Source organism: Nannospalax galili, unplaced genomic scaffold (genome assembly GCF_000622305.1).
Source record: "Nannospalax galili isolate Female #2095 unplaced genomic scaffold, S.galili_v1.0 scaffold2271, whole genome shotgun sequence".
NCBI lineage: Eukaryota > Metazoa > Chordata > Mammalia > Rodentia > Spalacidae > Nannospalax > Nannospalax galili.
Window position 1 is genome coordinate 537,472 of NW_008329329.1, and position 27,586 is coordinate 565,057.

The following is a 27,586-nucleotide window of genomic DNA, read 5'->3' on the forward strand; positions in this document are numbered from 1 at the left end:
ACTGCTTACCTTAACTCAGTTTGAAGACCAGGCTGGCCTAGATCTCCCGGCATACCGCCTGCCTCTGCCTCCCAAGTGCTGGGATTAAAGGCGTACGCCACCACGCCCGGCGATTTTATTTTTTTTATTTATTTTTTTTATTTAAAAACAAACTGTCAATCAAAGAGCTAGGAAAACAAGCAGGAAAAAAAAAAAAAAGTCAGCTCTGCTTCCTAACACCTGCTGAGATACCAGACACAGAGCACTCTGGAGATGGTTCCTAATTGGAACTGGCTCATTGCATGGTACCCATGAGTCACGCCCAGCATAAATCATGCCATGTCTACCACATTCTGTTTCCCCAGGAGCCATAATGGCTCCTTGGGAGAGAACTCACCCCTCCTGTTCACACTATTGCAGAATGTCTCTAAACCGTTGACCCAGAGCCCATGAACCGTGTCCTCTGGAAAAGCAGGTACAGAGCTGTAGATGAACCTGGATTGCAGGCCTTGCAGAGCATTGAGACTGCAGGTCTTTTACTCTGCCCTGAAATGCCAATTGTCTTGAACAGCTAATTCTTGTTTCAATTGGAATTTATTCTGAGTAATTCAACCCATTTGTGATGATTTAAAAAAATTCATCTTGCTTTCTGGATTTGCTACTCTTCTTTTTTTCTTTGAGACAGGGTCTTACTATGTAGCCCTGGCTGGCCTCAAACCCACAGGAATCCACAGCCTCTGCCTTCCACATGCTGGGATTAAGATTTTGATTTCTATCAGAAACAAATAGGTTATAGTGCCCTTAACAAAATATCCTCATGACCTTGACATGACCTTTGTCTTTACCACTAACCAAAGCAAAGATGGACTGTGCTCTCAGGGATTCTGAGCCTGAATCTTACTTCTGACTTCTTAAACCCAAAGGAGAGGATTGACCAAACCATCTGTCTGAGATTTGGATAGGCCTTATGAAAGCTCAAACAGGCATGATCTCAAATTGCAAACTGACAGATTTCGGAATCTCCTGAGGTCTATGCAAATTATGTAAATGTAGGTTTCAATAAAAAATGCAACCAGTGTTGCTCTGGGAAAACTAATTTTATATAGATGAACCCACCTGCTGCAGTGTCAGTATTTGAAAACAGAATGCTTAACCTCAGTTGGCTATCTTCTCTCCCGTGATTACGCCAGTTCCTGTGCTCTCCCAGCTGTGGTCCCACCTCGTGCCCTGCTTTGATACGTTTTTCCTTTTTCCTTTTTTTTTAAATTTATCATTTTTATTTTATGTGTATGAGTGTATTGCCTGCACGTATGAAGTACACCATGTTGTGCGATGCCCATGGAGGTCAGAGGAGGGCTTTACGGACAGTTGTTAGCCACCATGTTGGTGCTGGGAATCGAACCTGGGTCTTCTGTAAGAGCAGCCAGTGCGCTTAACCGCTGAGCCATCTCTCCAGTCCCAAACATGGTAATTTTTTTACTCACATCATATCAGAAGTACTATCAGATTTATTTTCAAGTTCTGATTGGTAAGGGGCATCCTGGGTGAAGATGTCCTATCAGTTTTTTCCTCGTAGTATTTCGAAATTTGCAAAATAAGAGCCTGGTGTGTTTCTATCACTCAAAGCAAAGAAGCAAACAGCTGTGGAGCACTGGAGACCCGTTGGGATGTGGAAGAGCCAGAGCACAAGGACACACAGCAGGCTTATGAAGGGCATGCAGCATATAACCCCTCTCCTCCCGTCTCTCCCAGAGATCATCCCTAAAGCAAGAGAGATTGCTCAGGAAGCCAACAGCCTCACTGTAGCCTCATCTAGAGCACTGGCTGAGGAGCACACAGCCTCTGCGCCCTGTGCCCTGCTGATGCATGGTTCCACAGGGTCGCCAGGCATCTGCCCTGCCCCACCCAGGCTTTTGCTACAAAGTACCATCTTGAGACCTGCCCATCATGGGTTCTGTGGAGCAACCAGGCAGCTGTCCCCAAAGACTGGGCCAGCTTGGCTCTGCAAACTAGCTATGGGACCCTGCCACCCATTCACAGCACAGGAAGCAGCCTGCAGCCATTCTGAGTGGCTCAGGGTGCAGGGTACCCTGGGAAGCAGACAGGAGGTTGCCTTGGTCCACAGAGACCCCTGGGTAGCAGACAGGTGGCTCCACTCACCCACTCTTGACCCATATGAACAGCTGTCAGCCTTCCAGGAGAAACTTGATGTACAGTGAGACCTAGGAGGCAGTCAGGCAATGCCACCCACTCTCCATTCCACAGAAGTCATCAGTGATCTTCCCTGAGTTGCTGGGCTAACTGGGCCACCAGGATGCAGACAGGAAGCCTGCCCTGGGCAGGTCGCCCCCCTCCCCCAAGGCTCTACAAAGACGCCTCCACAGTTAAGGCCTATACATTAAAACCTGCCCAGGCCCACTAGTGTGGCCAGGCCCCCCCATGACTCTCATATACTCCCTTCTCTGCTGGTTACACATCAGGGACATGCATTTAACATTCCCAAAGCCAGGCCCGCTGTACATGGAACAGCGAACCTGTCTCACCTAATGGTTCATCCCAGGTCCTAGAGAAATCCCACAGAAACCTGTAGCCTAGGTCAGTGTGACACCCACTAACACGCCAACATTATTAAAGTTGATGAAGCAACTCCAGCACTAGACTACGGCACCCACCTCAAAACAAAGCGGATGTAGGCTGCTCAGACTCCACCCTAGGACAGAGCCGGGAGAAAGCCTCTACTGTGAAAGCCACCCTGCAAAATCAGCAGAGTAACTGACCTACTAGACATTAAAGGCCAATAGGGACACAGGGATATGAAAGGCAGGAGGATATGATGCCTGAAGAAACACTGTAGCTCTCTACCAGTAGATCAGAAAGACGAAGAAGGTGAGCAATTGTCTTTAAAAGAATTCAAAATAAAGGGGCTGGAAAGATGGCTCAGTGGCTAAGAACACTGGTTGTTCTTGCAGAAGACCCGAGTTCAAATCTCAGCACCCACATGGCAGCTAACAACTGTTACTAGCTCCAGTCCCAGGGGATCCGACAGCCTCTTCTGTCCTCCACAGGCATTGCATGACATGGGTGCACTTACCTACATGCAGGCAATACATGCATACACATAAATAAAAATTTTTTTTAAAGTTTAAAAAAAAAAAGAATTCAAAATAAGGGTCAGAAAGAAATCCAGTGAGATATGAGAGAACGCACACAGTACAATGAAACAAGAAACCACATACAATAATAATAATAATAATAATAGTAATAATAAACTTTTAAAGAGTAGCATGCTTTTGAATAATCAAAGTATCAATGAAGAAACCAAAAGAAATTTAAAATTTTCTTGAAACAAAATAGAAACACAACATATTGAACTTATAAGCAAAAACTGTACTAAGAGGAAAAGTTTAAGAAATAAGCATCTGCATCAAAAAAAATAAATAAATAAATAAAAATTCCAAATAAACAACTTTACCATACAGAGAAACAAGAGCAAATCAAAACTTAAAATTAGTAGATGAGGGGCTGGAGAGATGGTTGAGGGGTTAAGAGGGCCAGTTCATAAAATTGGGCGGGGGGAGGGTGGATCTAAATGCCATCAAACTACATTATATGAAAATTGCAAAAATTCAATTAAAATTTTTCCTGGAAAAAAAAAATAACAAAAAAGTAGAATACTTAAGAACAAACTTAACCAAGGAAATGAGTGACCTCTGCTTCAAAACCACAAAACACTGGAAAAGACACTGAAGAGGGGGGTTGAGAGTGGGACGCAGTGATGCAGGACCTGCCTGAGACCCTCAGCACCACCCAGAAGAAAGAGAAGAGGACACACACAAACACACACACACACACACACACACACACACAAAGACATCCCCTGCTCATGAAAGAATATTAAAATGTTCATTCTACTCAAAGTGAATCTACAGATTCAATGTAACTCCTAACAAATACCACTGACATTCTTTACAGAAATAGAAAAACAAACCAAAACACTGCTAAAATTTATATGGAACCACAGGAGACTTTCACTAGCCAAACCAACTGTGAACAAAGGAACAAAGTCTAGGGCACAGCAATACCTGACTTCAAACATACTGCAAAATTATTGGAACTAAACCAACATGGTATTGGCATAAAATAAATACATCAATGGAACAGAATGGGAAACCCCAAAATGAGTCTATGTATTTATAGCCAACAAAAGCAATAAAGGGATGCACTGGAAAAAAGACAGTGATCTGGCTAAGCAATGCCGGGAAAGTGGATGTCCATCTGCATGAATGGAACCAGAGCCATGGCTCTCAGCGCATACAAAAATCCACTCAACATGGATCAAAGACTTAAACGTAAGACCTGGAACTAAATTATTAGAATAAAACAAAGAGGAACCCTCTTTAATGTAGGTCTCAATGCAAGGAATTCTTAAATCCCCCTGAGCTGGGAGTGGTGGGGCACGCCTTTAATCCCAGCACTTGGGAGGCACAGGCAGGCAGATCTCTGAGTATGAGGCCAGCCTGGTCTACAAAGTGAGACCCTGTCGCAAAAAGACCAAAAAAAAAAAAAAAAAAAGATATAATCCCCCAAAACAGACATTTCAAAGCAGCATTTGACAAATGGGTTTGCATCAAACCTAAAAGCTTCTACACATGGGTGTAGTTGGAGAGATGGAATAATTGCTAATGTTCAACAGCACAGTAAGAAAACCATGATGAAAATGAATTGTATACTGAGTGATTATAGTGTGTAGAGATTTTAAAATGTTCCCAGAACAAAGGAGTGTTAAGTATGTGAGATGGTGGATATACCAATTACTTTGCTTTGTATGCATGTATCAAGTATCACACAGTAGTGTAAATGTATATACATATATATGTTCATATCTGTCAATTAAAAATCAAAAATGTAGGGGCTGGAGAAAAGGCTCAGTGGTTAAGAACACTGGGTGTTCTTGCAGAAGACCCGGGTTTGAACCCTAGCACCCACATGGCAGCTAACAACTGTCCTCTCCGTAACTCTAGTTCCAGGGGATCTGACAGCCTCTTCTGTCTTCTGCAGGCATTGCACGACATGGGTGCACTTACCTATATGCAGGCAATATATGCATTCACATAAATAAAATATTAAAAAAAAGAATTTATAAAAAAAAATCAAAAATATAGAGCTGGGTGGTGGCACATGCCTGGGAATCCTAACTTTCAGGAAACAGAGGCAGAAGGATTGCCAAAGTCGGCCTGAAATACACAGCAGTGCCCTGCCCCAAAAGAGATTCAGTTATAAAGTCCTTACTGTTTTAGGAAGCAAATTCAAGTTCAAATTTCATTGCTTTTTTCCTAAGTTTCAGAAAGATAATAATTTTGTATTCTTGGTCATAATATAAGGCTAAAGAGACTCCAAAATGCTTAGTTTGAAAGTGGTCATATTTTAAAAAATATTTTCAAAGAGATATATATACATATACATATATATATGTGCTATTGAGAATTATAAGCTTAACATTAATCAACAGCAACAGCAAGTCTCATCTTAAGATGTCCAGATACACTGATACATTGCTTTTGTTTACCGAGGCTCAAGCCAGACAAAATAGCTATGTTTAGAGCTGTTCCTTATTCTTTCTCTCTCTCTTGCTCTCTTTCACTCTCTCTTGTAAAAGTGGAGAAGCAAAGTATGGATGCTGGATTATATAAATGTCCATTTCCTGGCTGGAATTCTGTAGCCCAGTTATCTAAGATCCAGTAAATGGTGCTAGTATAGGGGACTCAGGTGTAGAGTCATATCCACTGGTGACCCCCATTATGTCATCCCGTAGGGTATTTGGGGACCCAGTGCATTGCCTCTTACAATGCCACATGAATTTACAATGATCACAAATAAGTTAAAAGAAACAAAAGGAAGAAAACTATATGGTATATTGTCATTTAGTGGATGTTCTTTGTTGGTGTGTGTTTTTGTTTGTGACACAGCGTCTCTCATTAAGTAGTCCTGGCTGGCCTAGAACTCACTACATAGACCAAGCTGACCTTGAGCTCACAAAGATCTGCCTGCTTCTACCTCCTGAGTGCTGGGATTAAAGTTGTGTGCCACCACACCTGGTGATTGCCACTTCGCTTTTAAAATATACGTGTACTGGGGCTGGAGAGATGGCTCAGTGGTTAAGAACACTGATTGTTGTTGCAGAAGACCCAGGTTTGAATCCCAGCACCCACATGGCAGCTAACAACTGTCTGTAAACTCCAGTTCCAGAGGATCCCACAGCGTCTTCTGTCCTCCACAGGCATTGCATGACCCAGATGCACTTGCCCAGATGCAGGCAATACATGCATACACATAAAATAAATAAAATGTTACATATATATATATATATATAATTTGTACTCGATCCCCAGCACTGCAAACCAAACCAAACCAAAATATATGTGCACTGTGTATCTACATACAGACGAAAAGGGTCGACTGCACATGGGTACACACAAGTCACAGATGAATACTATTTCTGTCAAGCTATGAAATCACAAACAGTGCTGGCTTCTGAAGAGAACTGGAGAGGCCATGATAGAACACTATTTACTGTTCCCGGAATGGGCTTCGTGGAGGCTCAGTTTTATACTATTAGCATTTCTCATTCTCAAAATGATTGTTGAAGACTGGGGACAAAACGGACATTTCGGATCTAAAGCAAACAAGGGTCAAACACAAAGCAGCTCCGCGAACTCAGGTCAGGAACCAGCGGCTGACCCACACACGTTGGCAGGTAGGAAAGCAAACATGAACGGTGGTCTTACGGCTGGAGATGCAGTAGCACAGTCTGCCATTGATCTTGCGGAAGAGTTGCTTGTTGATGGGCCAGAGGACCAGCGTGCAGAGCTGGATGGCGTTGACGATGAGCCCAGAGGCCATAAACACGTAGCAGAAGACCAGGTGACACAGAAACTGAGACTTGAACAGCCCTACGAGGTCCATGACGTGCAGGTGTTTCTCGGAAATAAGCAAACACTTGAAATGGAATATTTCCAGAAGGAAGAAATATCCAGGGCTCAGGAAAGTGTCTGAAAACACACACAAATGTTATGCATTAGCAAAAATATGGTGTGCTTTATAGTAGGAAAAAATGCTCTTAGAAGAAAAAACATGTATGCGTGAGGTTAAACACCTGGTACATGTGTTGATTTAGTTTTACTTAGCAGACACCGGTACAGAGCTTACTTCCAGCTGGGCACACACTAGGCCCTTGTAGCACAATCTTCCCTTTAACTCTCCAGCAGTCTCTGCAGTTGGTACCATTACTATAGGTGAGGAAATATCTAGGGAGGTGAAGCAACTGGACTGAGGTCACCCAGGTTCCCATCTAAGTGGTATCTAGGTGGCACAAAGCCACCCTGCTGTGGCCCCTGGGCCATGGTCCTCACATGCAGCTCCAGCTCAGGGCCTTCCCTCAGGCTGCATGGTCCCCACCTCCCCACCAGCCCCATTCTTGTTTCTCTTATGATGTCGACTCACTACTCCCCACAGGCTGGACTTCCCTGAACTACATCTTGGGTGGCATTAGAGGGTCACAGCTGGGCTTGGCTCTACCCTCAAGTACCCTATATTAGTTCCAATTTCCCACACTTGACATTCAATCTGCCAGTAAGTGATCTGCCATCCTCACCAGGATTGTCAGGCTCTTCATCTATTCCCAAGCACCTTAGGACCATCCTCTGTACATGATTGTAACCCCATTCTTTTTTAATGCTTGTAGAAGGATTTCACGCAGGTAGTCAAAGGCTGAAGTTTGCAGATCATCAGTAAACAAAAAGGACGAAAGCAAGGAAGGCACCCAGAGCACCCCAATAGTACCCCAGGTCCATGCACACCCCAACAGAAACCCACAGCACCCCACAAGTACCCCAGGTCCACGCACACCCCAACAAAACCCCACAGCACCCCACAGCACCTCAACAGCACCCCAGGTCCACGCACATCCCAACAGCACCCCACAGCACCCCAACAGCACCCCAGGTCCACGCACATCCCAACAGCACCCCACAGCACCCCAGGTCCACGTGCACCCCAACAGAAACCCACAGCACCCCACAAGTACCCCAGGTCCACGCACACCCCAACAGAACCCCACAGCACCCCACCAGCACCCCAGGTCCACGCACACCCTGGAAGAGCTGCAGCATCAGAAACAAACCCAGCCTGTACAGAGAGGCCAGACTCACAACACCATTAATCAGTCTTCAGATATGAAATAAAGAATAAAATGACTTCACAGTTTGGCAGACAGAGCCCTGGAGGAGAGGGTGGAGACAGTTTTTGTGAGCACTGATAAGCAGGCTCCCTTCTGGGAGCCAAGATGGTTGCCGATTACAACAAGCAGAACTCAAGCTTTAGGACCAACTTCCTCACAGTAGAAGTTGACAGATGCTAGGTTTGATACAATCTTTATTGAATCTAAAAAATAAATGACATTGTATAATAGTTTCATAATGTATTAGCTCATTCAAGACTCCCATGAATTCCACAGGTTGAGGTTTTTGTTTTATTTTGGTTCTTGAGACAGTATCTCATATAGGACTGGCTTTAAACTCACTATGTAGCCAAGAATGACCTTGGACTCCTGCTCCTCCTGTTTCCACTTCCTATACTGAGTTTATGCAGTACTGGGGATCAAACCTAGGGTTTCATATATGCTAGGCAAGCAGTTGAACAACTTTACATCCCCAGCCCTGAGTTGAGTATGAGGATTCCACTTTCCAGAGCAAGAAACAGAAGCCACTCCTAGGCCGGGGAGGTTTATCCGGTTACAGCAATTGATAGCTGATCTTGGTGCTCCGCCTTAACTCCAAGCTCCCTGTCTTGCACCTGTCCAGGCGTTTCTGCTTGTGGGCTGTGAGAGGGAGTCTTACAATTCTACTCTGCAGAGCAGCTCAGAAGTAACCCAGAGGGCAAAAGGCGGAATGGCCTGCAGCGAGGTTCCTAGCCACAAAATACCCTCAGAGTGGGAAGATAGGACTCACTCCTGGCTCTCCTGGGCTGGCTTGAAGATGCTCTCAGCAGTGAAGAAGGGCACAAGGTGTGTTGGCACTTGCTCAGGAGCGTGGGGAGGTCCGTGCAACCCTGCGCTATTTGTACAGCTTCCTGAGAGTGGAGATATGGACCAGCAGAGTCGGCCTGATCTCCCAGCAGTCAACTTTGCCTCCTCTGTGCTCTAGCTCTGCTAGGGCTCCGTGAAGGAAGGAGTCGTCACATCTCAGTCCTTCCCACACTTCACCCCCAGGCAATTGCTGCCTGTGAAACTCCCTCTATAGCTTCAACAAACCCCGTGTCTCTCTCCAAGGAACAAGCACAGGGCTGGCAGCTCATTCCCCTTGCATTGGACTTTGGTGGTCACATAACCAGGGTGACTTACACTGGAGACAGTATTATAATTTGATGTTGCGTGCTCATGAAATGGTTCCTTCATTAACCACAAATAACTTCAAGACAGCCTGGTCAGAAGCTTAATTCCTCCCTGGGTTCCAGGGGTCTAGTGTCTGTAAAACAACTGACAACTCCTTTGCTTTGCTGATTGGACACGCAGACAAGAAAGTCAGCTGGTATTTGCCATGAACGGGTTAAACATTGCCTTCCCTGGCACCCATTCAACGTTAGACTATGAGAAAGAAGAATTAAGTTTTCTTTTTCTGTAGTTAAATTTCAAGGACCATCATGCACTTGGGTAAACCTTCTCTACTGCCCCACTAACTGGGGTCTAACACAGTGTTGATGCTGTTAAAGGGGGTCACACAAGAGAAGTCAGACAGAGAGGCCTTAGTATCTTTGGCTTTTGTTAACTTCTAAATACGTCCTCATGTGTGTGAGTGTGCAGCAGTGTGGTGGTGAGCACAGACTTCGGGGTTAACAGTGTAGTGGGGGACACAGACTTCAGGGTTCACTTGGGAGCCTGGATTGAAAGCTCAGCTCTATCTGTGATCTGTGAAAAAGGGCTACCACATTTTAATCAAAATAGGGCTTTTGGTCTTGTGAAATCCAAGTCGATTTCCACAGCCTGGATGTGATTTGACCATCAAAGATTCTTGTTCTAGAAGCTTGGTCCTCAGTGTGGCAGTGCTTGGGTACTGGAACCTTTAAGAGGTGGGGTCTAGTGGAAGGTGGTTAGGTCACTAGGCCATTTCCCTTGGAAGAGATTAATTTGGATCTCATGCAGTGAGTCAGTTCTCACTCTCTGGTTTCCTATCTTGTTACAGCCACTGTCAAAGCCAAGTAGAAGTAGGCCATGTCTTCTGGAACCTCCAGATCTGTAAGCTAAATAAAAGTCTTCATGATACATTATCCAGCTTCTGGTATTTGGCTATAGCAACAGAAAATGGACTAATGCAAAGATTATCACTTATATGCCAAAGCAACAAAGTCAAAGAGTCACCAGAAGATGCTCTGGGTTGTTAAATCATTTCACTGACTTCAGTCTTAGGGTTGATAAGAGCGCTTGTGTGCACGAGAGAGAGAGAGGGGGGGCGTTTAGACAAGTATCCAGTGGGAAAAGGTATATGTCTTAAGTTTATGGTAGACAGAAGTTTAGGAGGCCTGGACTTCCCATCTTGGATAAAGAAGAATGTTCTTTCGTAACATGGCAATTAGCCAGTTTCATGTGAAGCTGAGAAAAGATGGAGTAAATATCTGAGCAGAGATGAAAATAGAGAGAAAACACTTTAAAATGCTTTAGCTAGTTTTCTCCCAGTCTAGAAGGACCTAGAACATTATGTGGAAAATCTTTCCAGCAAACCCTCTTTAGTAGTGCACTGTTATACGAGGCAAGGATATGGCAAAGAATTTTATCCTATTTATGAGAACATATGAGCAGTTTGTAAATCAACACGTTAACTATGAAGCTGCTGCCGTGTTCTATATGTGTGAATAAAGAGATGTGTGACCATCAAGGTGACAGGTGCTGAAATTCCTCAGTCTTGAATTCTTCATCTGTGAAATCAACATGAGGAAGTTGTGAGGAAGGGGACAGATAGATAGATGGTAGATAGATAGATGATTGATTGATGATAAATAGAAAGATATATGATAGATGATTGATTGATGATAAATAGAAAGAAGATAGATTGATAAATAGAAATAGATGATTGATAGATACATAGATAAATGACAGATACAAAGAGGATACAGAAAGATGATAGACAATAAATGGATAGAAAGATACGATTAATAAGTGATAGGATAGATTGATAGATCATAGATGATTATACATGATAGATTTATAGATGATAGATGATAGGTAAATGATAGGTGTGTGATTGATAAATGACAGATGATAGATGACAGATAATAGGTAATACATGATTAATAGATGGCAGATTTATGATTAATAGATGACTGAGAGATAGACAATAGAGATGATAGATGGATGGGTGGATGGATGGATGGATGATGGATGAATGGATGGATGATGGATGGATGAATAGATGGATGGATGGATGAATAGATGGATGGATGGATGGATGATGGATGGATGGATGGATGAATGGACAATGGATGGATGGATGGATAGATGGATGGATGGATGGGTGATAGATGGATGATGGATGAATGGATGGATGGATAGATGGATAGATGGATGGATGGATGGATGATGGATGGATGATGGATGATGGATGGATGGATAGATGGATGGATGGATGATGGATAGATGGATGGATGGATAGATGGATGAATGATGGATGGATGGATGATGGATGGATGGATGATGGATGGATGGATGATGGATGGATGGATGGATGGATGGATAATGGATAGATGGATGATAGATGGATAGATGATGGATAGATGGATAGATGGATGAATGGATAGATGAATGGATGGATGGATGGATAGGTGGATGAATGGATGGATGGATGGATGGATGATGGATGGATAGATGGATGGATGGATAGATGGATAGATGGATGGATGGATGGATGGATGGATGGATGGATGGATAGATGGAATGAGTTTGCCTCTCTGCTCCTTCCACAGCCATCCATTAAGAGTGGCTAAGCTATGGTGGAAGAGTTAGGGCTTAGCTCTTCTTAGCTGTGTTTTACTCTTCTTGTCTGCCATAAAAACGAGACCTGCTTCCATAGACACAGAGCTGGAGGAACCCCTGTCCCAGCTCCTGGAAGTCTGGTGTGACTGAGTTCAGCACACAGGGTGAGGGGGAGACACCTGCATGTCTGTGAGGGAGAAAGGGTATATTGCTAAAACACAGAAGAAATGAGTGATCATCCACCAGTCAGTGACAAGAGACATTCTGGAATGTGAAGGGGCAGGGGTCAATGGCAGCTCTGACCCCACAGTGTGCATGGGGCACCGAGGCATGATGGTGAGAGGTCAGGGAGCCATGGGCCCATCCCTGAGCTGGACAGCTAGGACTCAAATCCAGGCTCGGCCACGTCACACTCTGGAAGTTCCCATCTGTGAAATCACAATGGAACCATCCTTGCTGGGTGGTTGTGAGGACCGAGGAGAACAATGTCTGAGACGCTTGCACAATGTCTGCAGCAAGGAAGGTCTCTCACTTGCAGGAAAGTGAGATGGTGAAGGAGCAGCTAAGACACATTACTGTGGCATTTCTGCAGGAGCTGGAGCTCCGGATGGAGACTTCCTTCTCGCTGGCAGTCTAGATGCTGTTGTCTCCTCAGGCGGCTCTTAAGGTGCCCATCCCCCACATTTCCAGGCTCACCTCTGCTTTCTGCCAGAGACTTGGGATGGGAGTTGATACAACTCAAAAACTCGTCATTTCACCTCCCACATCAGATGATAATTGTACACTAAAGCGCAAAGCAGCACACACCAATGCTGGATCACACGGGGAATGCATCTCACATGGAACCTAAGGCACTGAGCTGTACACACACATACATGCACATGCACATAGACCCTTTGGACTCTTCATGTAGTTACAGATGGTAAAGCAAACGGTTCCCTTTGTTGTCCAGCCTATGTTAGTGGAAATGGACAAATTAAAGAAGATGCAGAATCCACCCAGGAGAGTTTGAACTGCACTCTTCTCTAAATAGGGGCAGGGCAGTCAGCTCAAAGCATTAAGCTAGGCAGCAAATAAGATCCTCAGCTAAAACACGCACTCTTATTACTTGGGGATCTACAGCTGTGGAATAACCCTGAACGTCAGTCTCCGTGAGGAAGAGGCCAGTTCAAACCAGGATTAACCATCAACAGCTTCATTTTAAAAACTTGAAAAACTTTTATTTTTCATGCACATTATAACACCCAACCAGGCAAGATTTGTAGGAGAGGCAAAACTTCCTTCTGTCTTCCAAAGAGGTTCACCTAAGAATTGCTAAGGAATTCATGTTGACTTAGCCCAGCATTCAAACTTAAACAATCCAACAAAGCGTCTGAGAAGGTTTGGACCCAATCGGAGCAGTGTGCACGTCAAAAAAAAAAAAAAAAAAAAAAAAAATGAGAGCAAAGGACTGAAACTCCTCTTACTTCCAAACAAAGTTTGTTCATTTTAACCATAATACTCCTTCTGCAGGAAGTGAGGTACAGTGGGACTCACACACGATTTCCACACAAGTACAAACCTATTCCGGTCTTAGGAAGCAATTCAGCACAGCACAGGGTCCTAAACATCTTCATACCAACTATCAAACTAAGAGCAATCCATCTCAAGGAGAAAATTAACTGTCACTATAATAGATCTTTACTGAAAAGAATAAACTTTCATTATGATATTAAGTATCAAAGAGTGTAAAATGATTCAGAGAGAATCACAATTCTAAAATCAAGTAGGGAAAGAACATGAGGCCTAGTTGGAATGTCAATAACAGGCATCTCTGTGCATACACACATATACCGCACATCTATACAGACTCACATACTACACAGGTGCACACACCGAACACACATACACATATCTACATGGACACAAGTCATACATATTGCACACGTGCGCACATCCCACACACATACATACCACAGTTATGCAAAGCCAACCTGCCTGGAGCCTGGAGCCTGGTCCTGGTCCAAGACTATGCCTCACCATCTTTATCCTTAGGAAGACGTAGGCTGGCTAGGTGAAGGCTTCCCTAACACAAATCTGCAGAGAAGGCCCTCAAAGCGACAAAAGTGACCAGATGAGTAAAAGATAACTTCAGGAACTGGCAAGGACAGCAGCAGTCAAACAGGGGACAGTTGGCAAATTCAGTTTCTGGGCCAATATTTCTGGTCCATAGGGTAGAGGACAGTCAGGGACAGTGGGGACGGGAGTGAGAAGAATGAGTGAGGTGACGTTCTGGGCATAGAGCATTCAGATCACTGACTCTGCTTCACATTGGATGAATTTAGTCAATTCTCCACAAAGACAAAAAGGGATCTGTGGAACCCGGAGCAAGTCACTTAGCACATGGTCCTGACAAACAGGCTAAGTTCAAGTTTCAGATTCCTCACTGTAATGTTGGCCCAAGCCTAAAACAAAAACAGAGACAACGTAATTCTAGACTGAATTTAACCGTCACTAGGACATCTCAAACAAAAATATTCCCCAGTTAAAAAAATCATCATCACCTAATGGTTTGGCAGAAGCTTATGTAAAATGAACTTATTTAAAATTTTTATAGGCCAGGACTCTGTCCAAGACCTCTGTATGGTACATGATGTCCATTAAAATAAGTCAAACTCTGGAGCCCATAAATCACACTGTACTCCATTCCATCTGTAATGAATAGCCCTTCATCCCTGTCTGGGATCTGACTGTCAGATGATAAAAATGTAAGACAAAGAAACTGGTGTTTCTATGTTCATACTTAATAGTTTATTCTGAGTAGCTTACAAGAGAAAAACAAATTCTAAAGAGTTTTTATATACAGGGAAATGAGAAAGAGAAAACAGATAACTGAAGTAATCTTCCATTAGGAGAAAAAGAGACAGAGATTTTCTTTATTATTAATGTGCGCGTGTGTGTGTGTGTGAGAGACAGAGAACACTTATGTCATGTATGCATGTGGCAGTCACAGGAGAACTTTGTGGAGGCAGCTCTCCCTCCACCTTTACATGAGTTCAGGGCATCAGGCCTGCACTTTCACCTGCTGAGCCACCTCACCTCACTGACCCATTTCTTTTGTTTTTTGAAGATGGAGGTCTCATCTCACACTGTAGCCCAGGCTGGCCTGGAACTCACTGAGTAGCCCCAGACTGGCTTCAAATTCAGGGTAATCTTCCCACCTTGGCCTCCCCTATGCTGGAATTACAGGTGTGAGCCACACACCAGGTGAAGGAAACAAAGTATTCTCTAGGCCTCTGTAGCCTTCACTTCTGGAAAGGACTTACAGTTAGGCTTTCCAGGTTTTCTGAGAGGTAAACAGTGTAGGTGGATTGGTGCAACAAATGTGTTACATACACTTTTCTCATTAAGTGTCACAGAAACCCAACTGGGAGGGTCATCCTCAGACTGTAGATGAAGAAACTGTGATTTGGCTAGCCACCTAAAGAACAACATTAAACAGAGGGCAGGTGTAAAGACCCAGCTTGGACTAGGCCCCAGGCTTTTAACTACTGTCACTCTCCCTGTAAGACAAGAGGTCCTGGGTACGTAATGTCATAAACTCCCTTCAGCCTCCACAGGACCACTACAGATTTCCACCACGGCTTCCATTTCTGAAGCTCAGGGTGACAGTGGGTTGTTATGCTACTGCCCCTGCGACTCAGTCCTGGAGCACCCCAGACAAGTCCTCCTTCTAGCAGAGGGCTCCAACCCCAACCTTGCTCTATTCCATGGAGGGCTTGTGGGTGCTAACAGCAATGTTTATAGTCTGTTCCCAATAGCTGTTTTAGAAGATGTTTGGTGAAGGGGCTGGAGAGATGGTTCAGCAGTTAGGAGCACTGGCTGCTCTTGCTGAGAACCTGGGTTCGATTCCCAGCACGCACATGGCTGCTAACAATGGTCTGTAACTCCTGCTCCAGGGGATCTGACGCCCTCTTCTAACCTCCACAGGCATTGCATGACACAGGTGCACTTGCATACATGCAGGCAATACACTCAGACATAAAATATTTTTTCCAAAAGATGTTCAGCGGAAAGTATAAAACACACATTTGATAAACACATTTCTATGTGCACATGTGTGCAGGTGCCGGTGGAGACCAGAGATTCATGTCAGATGTCACATCTATGGTTCTGTTTCACTTTTGAGATAGGGCCTCACATTGAAGAGAAAGCTCCCAGATCAGCTCGACTGGCTGATCAGTGAGCCCTGGATCTCCTGTCTCCACTCTCCCAGGGCTGGAGTTATGGCACGTGCTGTCATGCCCAGCTTTCACATGGGTGTGGGGACCTGAACTCAGGCCCTCACACTTGTGCCTCAGACAGTTTTTCCATGAGGCCGTCTCCCCAGCTTGGAAAGTATATTTTAAAATATGTTCAGTCAGTGAAAGTTTGGAGAAAAAAATTAACAAGCTCCAATACCATGAAACCAGAAACAGAAAAGAAATAAGGATAACTCATCTTCCAAATGGATAAACGGCTGCTCATCTCTGCTTCGCATGAGACTGTTTCTAGGAATCAAACACAGGAGACTATACCAGGACAAATGTTGGGCTCAGTTTGTTGTGACGTTGGTCAGTATGATGACTGCTGCATCCTAGAGGCTCAGTTGGTCAGTCACAGGCCCGTGAAGAACAGGAAGGTGAAGGTGAGTTTGCCTCCCACAGCAGCAAGATGTCAGGGTGACATGCGGCTGGCTGGCTTTCCAGTGCAGACAGACTAGTTCTTAGATCTCCAGCAAACACAGCATCCAACAAAGTTTTCAAGTCAGGCATGGTGGCTCATGCCTTTAATCCCGGCACTCCGGAGGCAGAAGCAAGCGGATCTCTGTAAAATTGAGACTAGCCAGGTCACCATAGTGAGTTCCAGACCAGTTGAGGCTACTGGGAGACCCAGTCTCAAAAAAAGCCAAAAAAAAAAAAAAAAAAAAAAAAAAGATTTTCCATCATATGAAATCTGACCCTGGGGCTGGGCAGATGGCTTGGTAAGTAAAGCACTTGCAGTGCAATGTGAGGACCTGAGATGGCTCCCCAGAATGGATGCAGGGTTGGGTGTGTCAGTGCACATCTGTAGTCCCAGGGCTATGATGAGCTGGGAGGCACAGCCAGGAGACTCCCTGGAAGCTCCTGTTAGCACACGGGCTACAACAAACAGACCTGAGTCAAACAAGGAAGAGGTGAGGAGTGACATCTGAGGCTGTCCTCTGACCTCCACACATATGCCTTAGTACATGTAAGTCTGTATTCATGCACAGATGAGTGTGCACGCATGCACACACACACACACATGCAATGATGCTTAATATTTCTCTTTTTTTTTTGGTCTTTTTGAAGCAGGGTCTCCCTGTAGCCCCAGCTGTCCTGGAACTCGCTATGTAGACCAGGCTGGCCTTGAACTCAGAGAGATCCACCTGCTTCTGCCTCCCAAGTGCTGGGACTACAGGAGTGTGCCACCACGCCCGGCAATGATCCTCAATATTTCAAAATAAAACATACATAATTAAAAGCTTTAAAAATTCAGATTTAGAGCCGGGTGTGGTGGTGCAGGCCTTTAGTCCCAGGACTCAGGAGGCAGAGGCAGGTGGATCTCTAGAGTTCGAGGCCAGCCTGGTCTACATAGCAAGTGCCAGGGCAGCTGGGGCAACAGGGACATCCTGTTTCAAAAAGACCAAAAAAAATAAAAAATAAAAATTCAGACTTAGGGCAAAATTCAAAACTTCATTGGAATTTCCTTGAAGTCATTTTCTCATCCAGTATTTTCAACACTCACGGGGGAGTTCAACCATTCAGTTCTCCATGACCTTTAAGTGGATCCCAGCATGGCTAGACACGGCCACATTCTCCTGCTCTACAGTGGACAGGCCAGGTACTGTGGGAGAGAATCTCAGACATCAAACAGAGGTGGCGAAACCTCTGTGTCTGGCACTGTGTCTCTCATAAAGCTGGTAAGACTGTCCATTCCCACCACCTGTGCTGGCCTCGTCTGTCTGGGCTGGCTGCTCCATCAGGACCAATCACTGCCATGTGATACAGGATAAGACATTCTCTGTGACCACAGGGCATACCTGGGAACAACAGAGATGGCCAGCCACTCCTGGGTCAGAGATAAGCTGAAGTGACAGGAACCTCAGTTTAGAGATGATAGCAAACCCACACTGACTCAACAAACCAGGAAGCATCATGCAAATATGGTAGGAAGCATTACAGAAAGAGTTTTTATACTACCATGGGCTAGCTGGGAGCTAGAAACTGGGCTCTGTTGAGGAGGGGTAAGCAAGTACGAATACAAGGCTGGGGAGATGGCTCAGAGGGCAAGAGTCGTGCAGAGGACCCAAGCTCAGTCTCCAGCACCCACATGGTGGCTAACATCCATCTGTAACTCCAGTTCCAGGAGATCTGATGCCTTCTAGCTTCTCTGGGCACTGCATATGTGGGTGCATTTACAGACATGCAGGCAAAACACTCATACACTTAAAAATAGGTAAATAAAATTTAAAATAAGTGCAGAGAGGAGGGAATCAATAAATAGAGTTGGAGAATCTGAGTTTGGTTCTTGACCATCTGTACCTACCACTTGGCTTATAGAAACCTCAGCTTCCTCACCTGTTAGCAGGAAATACTGACCTCCCTGCTTCCTGGCTCTCCATGATGATAGATTTCCTTTAGATGGGAAGGGTTCAAGGCAGATTGCGGAACCTCTGTTAACAGCCTGTTTCATGGCTCAGAAAATGGGAAGTGGGGCCAGTTGTCCACATGCACACCCTGCACCTATGTCCTGGAGTTCACAAAAGTGAATGCACATGCACACTTGGGGTGATAGGTACCCAGGAGCAGAGTCCAGGGGAAGCACTGCTCTGGCTCTGTAGTGACCACAGAAGTTGATCTACGGTGGATGGATCAGGAAGGCTCTGCTCAGAAAAGCCAGTTTGGGGAAAATAAACCTTTCTTTTCCTTCTGCATCTAAGACACCAGTAACTAGGCTCCTTTCTCTCCTCAACCGTCTTTGTGAGGTAACCTTGATCCCTGAATTCTTGGGTACCCTGCCAGTTCCAATCTTTATTTCCTGGCAAGGATTATGGGGACAATCAGAAATCAATATGGCTACCTTCTTCTAAGTCTTCTCCCCCGCCTTTGATTTCAAAGAAAGATGAACCCAGGCAGTTTCCCCAACTAGAATCAAGCACAATTGGACGCAAAGAGATACTTACTAGAAAACACATGCACTTAGAGGCTTCTCTGACATGAATCATTTATTGGAGACAGAACTGTTGGCTGTAAGTGCCCAAAATAGGTTGACTTATAGTATTCTCGTTTCTAGACAGCTCTGAGACACAGCCATCAGCATATCAGAGTACTCAGGTTGGACCATGTTTTCCGGTCGCTTCGGACTAGCTGTTCCTTGAAAAGCTTTGCTAATGCCACCAGCGATGAGGAAGCTCAAAATGGGCCCCTCCCTTGTCTTTGCAGCATACTTGGTATCTACAGGAAGTGGTGAGGCTCTTATCAACGTCTAACTAAAACCCAACGGGTTCCTTAATTACACATCATTCACTTGTCCACAGATAAGGTTATTCATTCATTAGGTTGCCTATATGTGAGCTTTGTATTCGTTAAGTTAGTACCTCATTGATACAGGTGTATAAACCATCCTGATAGGGCTGGGTATGGTGGCGCACACCTTTAATCCCAGAGGCAGAGGCAGGAGGATCTCTGTGAGTTCAAGGCCAGCCTGGTCTACATAGTGAGTTCCAGGACAGCTGGGACTACAGGGAGACCCTGTCTCAAAAAAAAAACAAAACAAAACAAAAAAATCCTGATGAAACCCATTTTTCTGTGGCTGGAGAGATGGCTCAGTGGTTAAGAACGCTGACTGTTCTTGCAGGAGACCCGGGTTCGAATCCCAGCACCCACATGGCAGCTAAGAACCATCCGTAACTCCAGTTCCAGGGGATCCAACATCCTCTTCTGACCTCTGCGGGCATTGCACGACATGGGTGCACTTACCTATATGCAGGCAATACACGCATACACATAAAATAAAAATAATAAATAAAATTTAAAAAAAGAAACCCATTTTTCAATACGTTAACTTAAAAAAAACAAAACCTAGTAAAATCAAATCAAACAATATTCATTGCTTTGGGCTGGCAAAATGGCTTAACAGGTAAAAGCACCTGTCACCAAGGCTGGTGACCTGAGTTTTATCCCTTGGACCACATAGCAGGAAGAACACATTACTGAAAGTTTTCCTCTAACCTGCACACATGCACTGTGGCATGTGTGTACACAAACAAAATAAATAAATGTAATTTTAAAAAATCAGCCATGCATGGTGGCGCACACCTTTAATTCCCTCATTCAGGAGGACCTCTGGGAGCTCAAGACCAGTTTGAGCTATATAGTGAGTTCTAGGTCAGCCAACGCTATGTAGTGAGATCCTGTCTCAAAAAGAGTAAGGGGCTGGAAAGATGGCTCAGTGGTACTGACTATTCTTGCAAAGGACCTTGGTTCACTGAATAACAAAAAATAAACTCTCTTTATATCTTAAAATTCAAAAATTGTAACTTTAGTGAGTCATGGTGGCTTATCCCAGCACCAGACACGAAGCTCCAGAATTCAAGGCCAGCCTGGCCTGCATATGGAGACCTTGCCTCAAAGAACAAAACAAAAAGTAATTTTAAAACAAGACACAATTTATTTTAGTTTTATTTTTAAAAATTAGGTGAACATAGTGGTGCACATGGGAGGCAGAGGCAGGCGGATCTCTGTGAGTTCAGGACCAACCTGGTCTACATAGTGAGTTCCAGGTCAGCTGGGGCTACAGGGAGACCCTGTCTCAAAAAGATCAAAAAAAATAAAAAAATAGAAAATAAAAAAATAAAAAAAAATTTTAGAAGAAAACCTTGTCCTCCCTGGGCCTGGATTAAAACTGATGATACAGCTGGGCATGGTAGTGCATGCCTTTAATCCCAGCACTAAGGAGACAGAGGCAGGCGGATCTCTGTGAGTTCGGGACCAGCCTGGTCTACATAGTGAGTTCCAGGTCAGCTGGGGCTACAGGGAGACCCTGTCTCAAAAATAAATAAATAAATAAATAAATAAATAAATGAATGAATAAATAAATAAACAAATAAATAATAAATAAGTAAACAAAATATTAAAAATATGTACGAGTGTTTTGTCTGCATGTATGTAAGTGCACCGTGTGTGTAATGCCCATGGAGGCCAGAAGAGGGTATTGGATCCCCTGGAACTGGAGTTATGAACAGTTGTTAGCTGCCATGTGGGTGCTGAGAACCAAACCCAGGTCCTCTGCAAGAGCAGTCAGTGCTCTTAACTATTGAGCCACCCCTCCAGTCTGAACTACAATCTTTTTTGAATCTGTTAAACTACTGTTTGTCCTATGACTTCTGCTCTGTCTACTGCTCGTTTATCTCTTTGAGCTACGTGAGCTCTTTGTTAAGTAACATTGTGCTGATCCCATTTAAAGTGGCCCTTTCTTTTTCTTCCAGTTTCTTAACTTTTATTTTGGGCTTTTTGGTGGTTTGCTGTTACAGAATAAAGGCTGTGGTATTTCTCACAGCGTCTAATCATGGAAAGGTGGCACTTCTCACTGTGTCTAAGCATGGAAAGGTGGCACTTCTCACCGTGTCTAAGCATGGAAAGGTGGCACTTCTCACAGCGTCTAAGCATGGAAAGGTGGCACTTCTCACAGCGTCTAAGCATGGAAAGGTGGTACTTCGCACAGCGTCTAAGCATGGAAAGGTGGTACTTCGCACAGCGTCTAAGCATGGAAAGGTGGTACTTCGCACAGCGTCTAAGCATGGAAAGGTGGTACTTCGCACAGCGTCTAAGCATGGAAAGGTGGTACTTCGCACAGCGTCTAAGCATGGAAAGGTGGTACTTCGCACAGCGTCTAAGCATGGAAAGGTGGTACTTCGCACAGCGTCTAAGCATGGAAAGGTGGTACTTCGCACAGCGTCTAAGCATGGAAAGGTGGTACTTCGCACAGCGTCTAAGCATGGAAAGGTGGTACTTCGCACAGCGTCTAAGCATGGAAAGGTGGTACTTCGCACAGCGTCTAAGCATGGAAAGGTGGTACTTCGCACAGCGTCTAAGCATGGAAAGGTGGTACTTCGCACAGCGTCTAAGCATGGAAAGGTGGTACTTCGCACAGCGTCTAAGCATGGAAAGGTGGTACTTCGCACAGCGTCTAAGCATGGAAAGGTGGTACTTCGCACAGCGTCTAAGCATGGAAAGGTGGTACTTCGCACAGCGTCTAAGCATGGAAAGGTGGCACTTCTCACAGCGTCTAAGCATGGAAAGGTGGCACTTCGCACAGCGTCTAAGCATGGAAAGGTGGCACTTCGCACAGCGTCTAAGCATGGAAAGGTGGTACTTCGCACAGCGTCTAAGCATGGAAAGGTGGTACTTCGCACAGCGTCTAAGCATGGAAAGGTGGCACTTCTCACAGCGTCTAAGCATGGAAAGGTGGTACTTCTCACCGTGTCTAAGCATGGAAAGGTGGCATTTCTCACTGTGTCTAAGCATGGAAAGGTGGCACTTCTCACAGCGTCTAAGCATGGAAAGGTGGTACTTCTCACAGCGTCTAAGCATGGAAAGGTGGCACTTCTCACCGTGTCTAAGCATGGAAAGGTGGTACTTCTCATCGTGTTTAAGCATGGAAAGGTGGCACTTCTCACCGCGTCTAATCATGGAAAGGTGGCACTTCTCACCGTGTCTAAGCATGGAAAGGTGGTACTTCTCACCGTGTCTAAGCATGGAAAGGTGGTACTTCTCACAGTATCTAAGCATCGAACGGTCTTCTTTCTGCCCTGACTTGTCAGCCTGAAGAAAATGGGCAAACATTCATTCCAACCTAGTTTTTGAACTGTTAACATTGTCTTCAAATGTTTACACATTAGTTCCAGTCATTTGCATGTTTTCTTCTTCCATTTTCTTGTGTGTATACATATTTTGCATGTGAGAACACGTGTGTGTGGGTGCACATGTACTAGTGCACACCTGGAGGCCTGAGGCTGATGTTAGTAATGACAATCATCCTCGATTGCTTTTCTGCCTTATTCGTTGAGGCAGGAACTTTCAGTCAAACCCTGAGGTCACCGATAGCCAGCTTGCTCTGGGGACCCTGTCTCCTCCTTCTGAGCCTGGAATTACAGGCCAGCTGCCACACAACCTGGCACTTATATAGGTGCTGGGGATCTGATTGCACAGGACATGGTGTTTTAGGCACTGAGCCACCTTCCCTGACCATTTCAGGCATTTGGTGGTGGTAGAATATTCTTTTGAAAGATTACATCAAATTTAATCTCTTCCCAGACTGAGGGACCTTTTGTTTATTTTCACTGCAATGGACAATACAGTAATGAATATTCGGCCTGGCACTGAGCCTGGAATTGCCACGTCATTCTGACCCACACACCTCTGACTTTACCAAAAAGCAACAGTCCTGTTGGCTGCTTCCTGTGAGTGAGATCTGGGGAAATATTCGTTTTCTTCTTTATATTTCTCTGTGCTTCTTCCCGATTACTTTTCCAAGATTACTTACCACTTAGTTAATATATCTAATTAAGAAGAGCTCAAAATGTTACAATGCGTTTTGGCCATCAGCCTTAGCCTTTCACAGCTGTGCCAGCTCTCTAGTCTTAAGTACTATATATAATTTGATATTACAAAAGCTTTGTAATTTATTAATATGCCTGCCCACTTTACAGCTAAGGAATAGAAGCTCAGGAACTTGACTGACTTGATTTGTTCTGCCTTTAGCCATTAACCTTTTCTGTCCCCTAACTTCCCAGAGCCTTGGGTTTTTCTCTTCTGTCACTCAACCTAACTCACAAAACTGTTTAGAGCACAAAATAAAAAGACAGACTAGAAATAGTACAAACGGTTAAAGGGATAAGCATGTGCCCATATGTGATTCATTCAACTAACATTTACGGAGAACTTACTGTGTGCCTGAGACTCTTCTGCTCACTGTAAACATAACTAAGGGTTGGAACACTGTGGGGAAAATGATTCTTTCAGAACCTCAGGGCCCTTCTCAGCGGCATAATTTAGCAAATCCAGAGGTTTGCTAAGAGGGCTTGGGACTTCCTCCTTAAGTTTCGGCCCTAAACCCCATGCTAATGGATTAAAGATCAATGCCAGATGACCAGCATAAGAACAGAACTGGGCTTAGTGCTGAACATGGGTGTGTTCTGGCGGCAGCTCACTCTCCGAACTACATTTCTAAGAAAGCAAATCCTGGCAGCAGAGAAGCTCTGGAAACACAAGCCCCAGAGCTTGCAGAGAAATGTGTGAGCTCCAGTTTCACTGAAAGACCCTGTCTCAAAAATCCATGTGGAAGCACTTGGGAGGCAGAAGCAGGCAGATCTCTGTGAGACTGAGCCCAACCTGATCTACACAGCAACTTCTAGCCCAGCTGGGGCTACAGCAAGACCCTATCTCACACCAAGAAAAAACAGATTCAGAAAGACAAACATCTCATGTTCGCTCTCACAGCCGAATGCTAGCTTTGAAATGTTAGGTATGCAGCTTTCAATTTGAAAATCCAGAGAAGTCAGGAAACTAATAGATGGTCATGGAGGTGGAGGGGGTTGGGTGTGGGGCGGCTTCCTAGGAAGGGAAGTAGAAGACAGTGATATAAAGGTGGGAAAGGGAAATAATAAAGTAGGCAGGGCTAAAAGGGGTGGGGAGTGGCTGGATGGGCAGAGGAGGGAGTATGGGGAGAGATAATTAACATTGAAGGCTTTAAAAAAAAAAAAAAAAAAGTCATATTGGGCCAGGCATAGCCCCAGACCAGCTGGGGCTACAGGGAGACCCTGTCTCAAAAAAGACCAAAAAAAGAAAGAAAAAGCCACATGAAAACCTACCACTACAGAAGCTTCTTAGAGTGTATGCATGTGTTATAATAAGAGATTAAAAGCATTACCTTAAAACAGGCGGACATTCCCTGTTCAGCCTGAAGAAGCTCCTGATTCCCTATCTGCAAGTTGGGTAACCTCGTCAGAGGATGGTGTGATAAGAATAAGAGGTAGGAATTCGCTAGGCAGCTAAGGTAAAAAGACCCTAAAGAAAAGTAGCCAGTTTCTTGGCTAAAACTCACAATGTCCTTGGTCCTGTTAGCAACATACTCAGTTTCGAAGGCCAAAAATGTCAAAAGTATTTGGGAGCTTGTATCTAATCCTTAAAACCCTTTAGGGTTACCTCTTCAGAGAGGGGAGTGTTAGAGTAGCCAAAAGCACCCCCCCAAAAAATAATTTAAAAAATTTAAAAATGAAAAAAATAATAAAAGAAGAAAGAGTACATGAAATTATCAGAAAAAAGTGATGGGGAGACATGGAAGGAATTGGAGGGGAGGGAGTGGGCATGGATTTGTTCAGAACACCTTATATGCGTGTATGAAATTCTCAATAAATTATTTTTTAATAAAACAAAAAAACAGGTGGACATTGCCTTTACTAGACACCATAGGCTAACAAAAATAAAACCCCAGTGTCAGAAATGGACTCCCTCTTTTGAAACCATTGGCTAAAGGGGCTGGAGAGATGGAGTGGCTGCTTTTACTTTGGTTCCCAGCACCCACATGGTGGCTAACAACCATCTATAACTGCAGCACCAGGGGATCCAACACCCTCTTCTGACCTCCACAGGCACTGCATGACATGGGTGCACTTACATATGCAGGTGATATACTCAATCACATGAAACAAAAATAATAAAAAATATATTTAAAAAGAAACTGTTGATCAAGGGTCCCATAGACCCTCAAACAATACTAGCCATTGCCCCTGCTCTTGAATGCCCACCAGAATCTCACAGTAAGATCCTATTGCTGAAGACACTACACACATGAGCTATAAAACAAACAAGCCGGGGCTGACTTCAGACTCTCATCTCTACTGGCTAGCTTTCACAGTGCTGAGAGGTGCTGTGCATGCTGCTGGAAGGAAAAAATAATCATCAGCCTTACCCAGCTGTGAATCCTGTGAACTTCGACAAGTGACCTGGCAAGATGTGCCCACTGGGGCAACAGTGGTACAAATGTCATGGGAGTAACCAACCACTTTATAATTATAATTGGATTTAAGGTCCGCTTCATAGGATAGAGCCCCATAACTGACATTAATATCAGGCCTATGAACCTGAGGCTAGACAGGTCACAGGACATAGGAGAAAACCTAATATTTCTACTCAATATTTATAGTATGAAACTGACTCCTAATGACTCACTGTTACACTCATAGATTAATGCATCTCTCAACTTTCACTATGCATAGATTTTATGGTGCAAAAAAATTTCATCTCAATAAAGCTTAAAAACTTTCAAATGAAGCACATTAAGATGTCTCAGAGGGTAAAATGCTTGCTGCCAATCCTGACAACCTGAGTTCAATCTCCAGAAAACATAGTGGAAGGAGAGACCCACCTCCCACAGGTTGCCCACTGACCTCCGCATGTGCACTGTGACACACACATACACAATAAAATAAAACAAATGTAGAAGAAGTTGCTTTTTAATTAAATGAATCAGTGGAAGGAAGAAAATTTTTTGAACAGATGAAATTCTGATGTCAAGAAAAATCTTTGAATATGAGACATTCAATTCATTCTCTTCACAGAGACGAAGAGCAAAGAGGCCAGAAAGAAAGTTTTTCAGTGGACTAAATAGAAGCCTTGCCATCAACCCACCTGGATTCCCAGACCCCGTCCACCTCCATCAGACGTTAGGGTGCAGTGTGGTCTGTGAAATTCTGACAAGAATAACACCCTTGTGTTGTCAATGTGCCAGACTCAGCAATGGCAGTCCCAGGGACATAAGTGAGGTTAGCTGGGGACTTGCTTCAGTGTGTGCAGCACTGGCCCGGGGTCCAGCACACCAGAATTAACAAAGGTCCTGGCCTTCCTGCTCCCCAGCTTTTGAGATCAGAACATTGTGCTCACTTCCAGTTTCATGATACTTTGCCAATCTCTCCATGACATCCCAAAGACTGAGAACGGGTGGCTTCAGAGGAAAACCATAAATGCTTCCTGTTCCTTTAAAAGCAATTTATCTTGGCCGGAACAGAAAATGACCCAAGATGGCAGGACTTCACCTTCAGCTTGTTCCATCCTTTCCCGTCTGAAAACAAATTTCTGCAAACAGCATCGGCAGACTCTCCAAGCAGAAAGCACACAGTGCTACTGGCTACAGCGTTCAGTGCCTCAAGGTTTAATGGTACAGGCTTATCCTTTCCATACTGAGAAGGTGTTGCATGGCCTGACTGTCCCTAGTGCCAGGTTTGAGTCCAAGCCTCATGCCAGAATAAAGATGCAACGTTTGGAACTGTGCCTGTCCCCAGTCAATCTCCATGACATCTCAAAGATCGAGAACGGTGCTTCAAGATGGAACCTAAGTTTATTCTGTTCCTTAAAATACAGTCTAGTGCATAGTGAGTTCAAGGCCAGCCTGAGCTACATAGGGAATCCTTGTCTCCAAAAGCAACCATACCACAAATAGTTCCTAGTTAGCCAGCTGCCTCAGAGCCATTCTCCACAAGGCTGCTCA

General features: G+C 44.4%; 1 protein-coding gene across 2 annotated transcripts in view; it reads right to left on the reverse strand.

The window, feature by feature from the left end:
* Agpat4 (1-acylglycerol-3-phosphate O-acyltransferase 4) overlaps nucleotides 1–27,586 on the reverse strand; it is a 126,792-nt gene that overhangs the window by 86,986 nt on the left and 12,220 nt on the right. Inside the window, exon 1 of one of the 2 annotated variants that reach the window (XM_029565240.1) lies at nucleotides 6,765–6,942. In XM_029565240.1, coding sequence (XP_029421100.1) covers nucleotides 6,765–6,942 — 178 coding nt within the window. Of the gene's footprint in view, nucleotides 1–6,764; nucleotides 7,029–27,586 lie in introns of those variants that run through there. The other variant, XM_008836720.3, reaches the window with a different exon arrangement.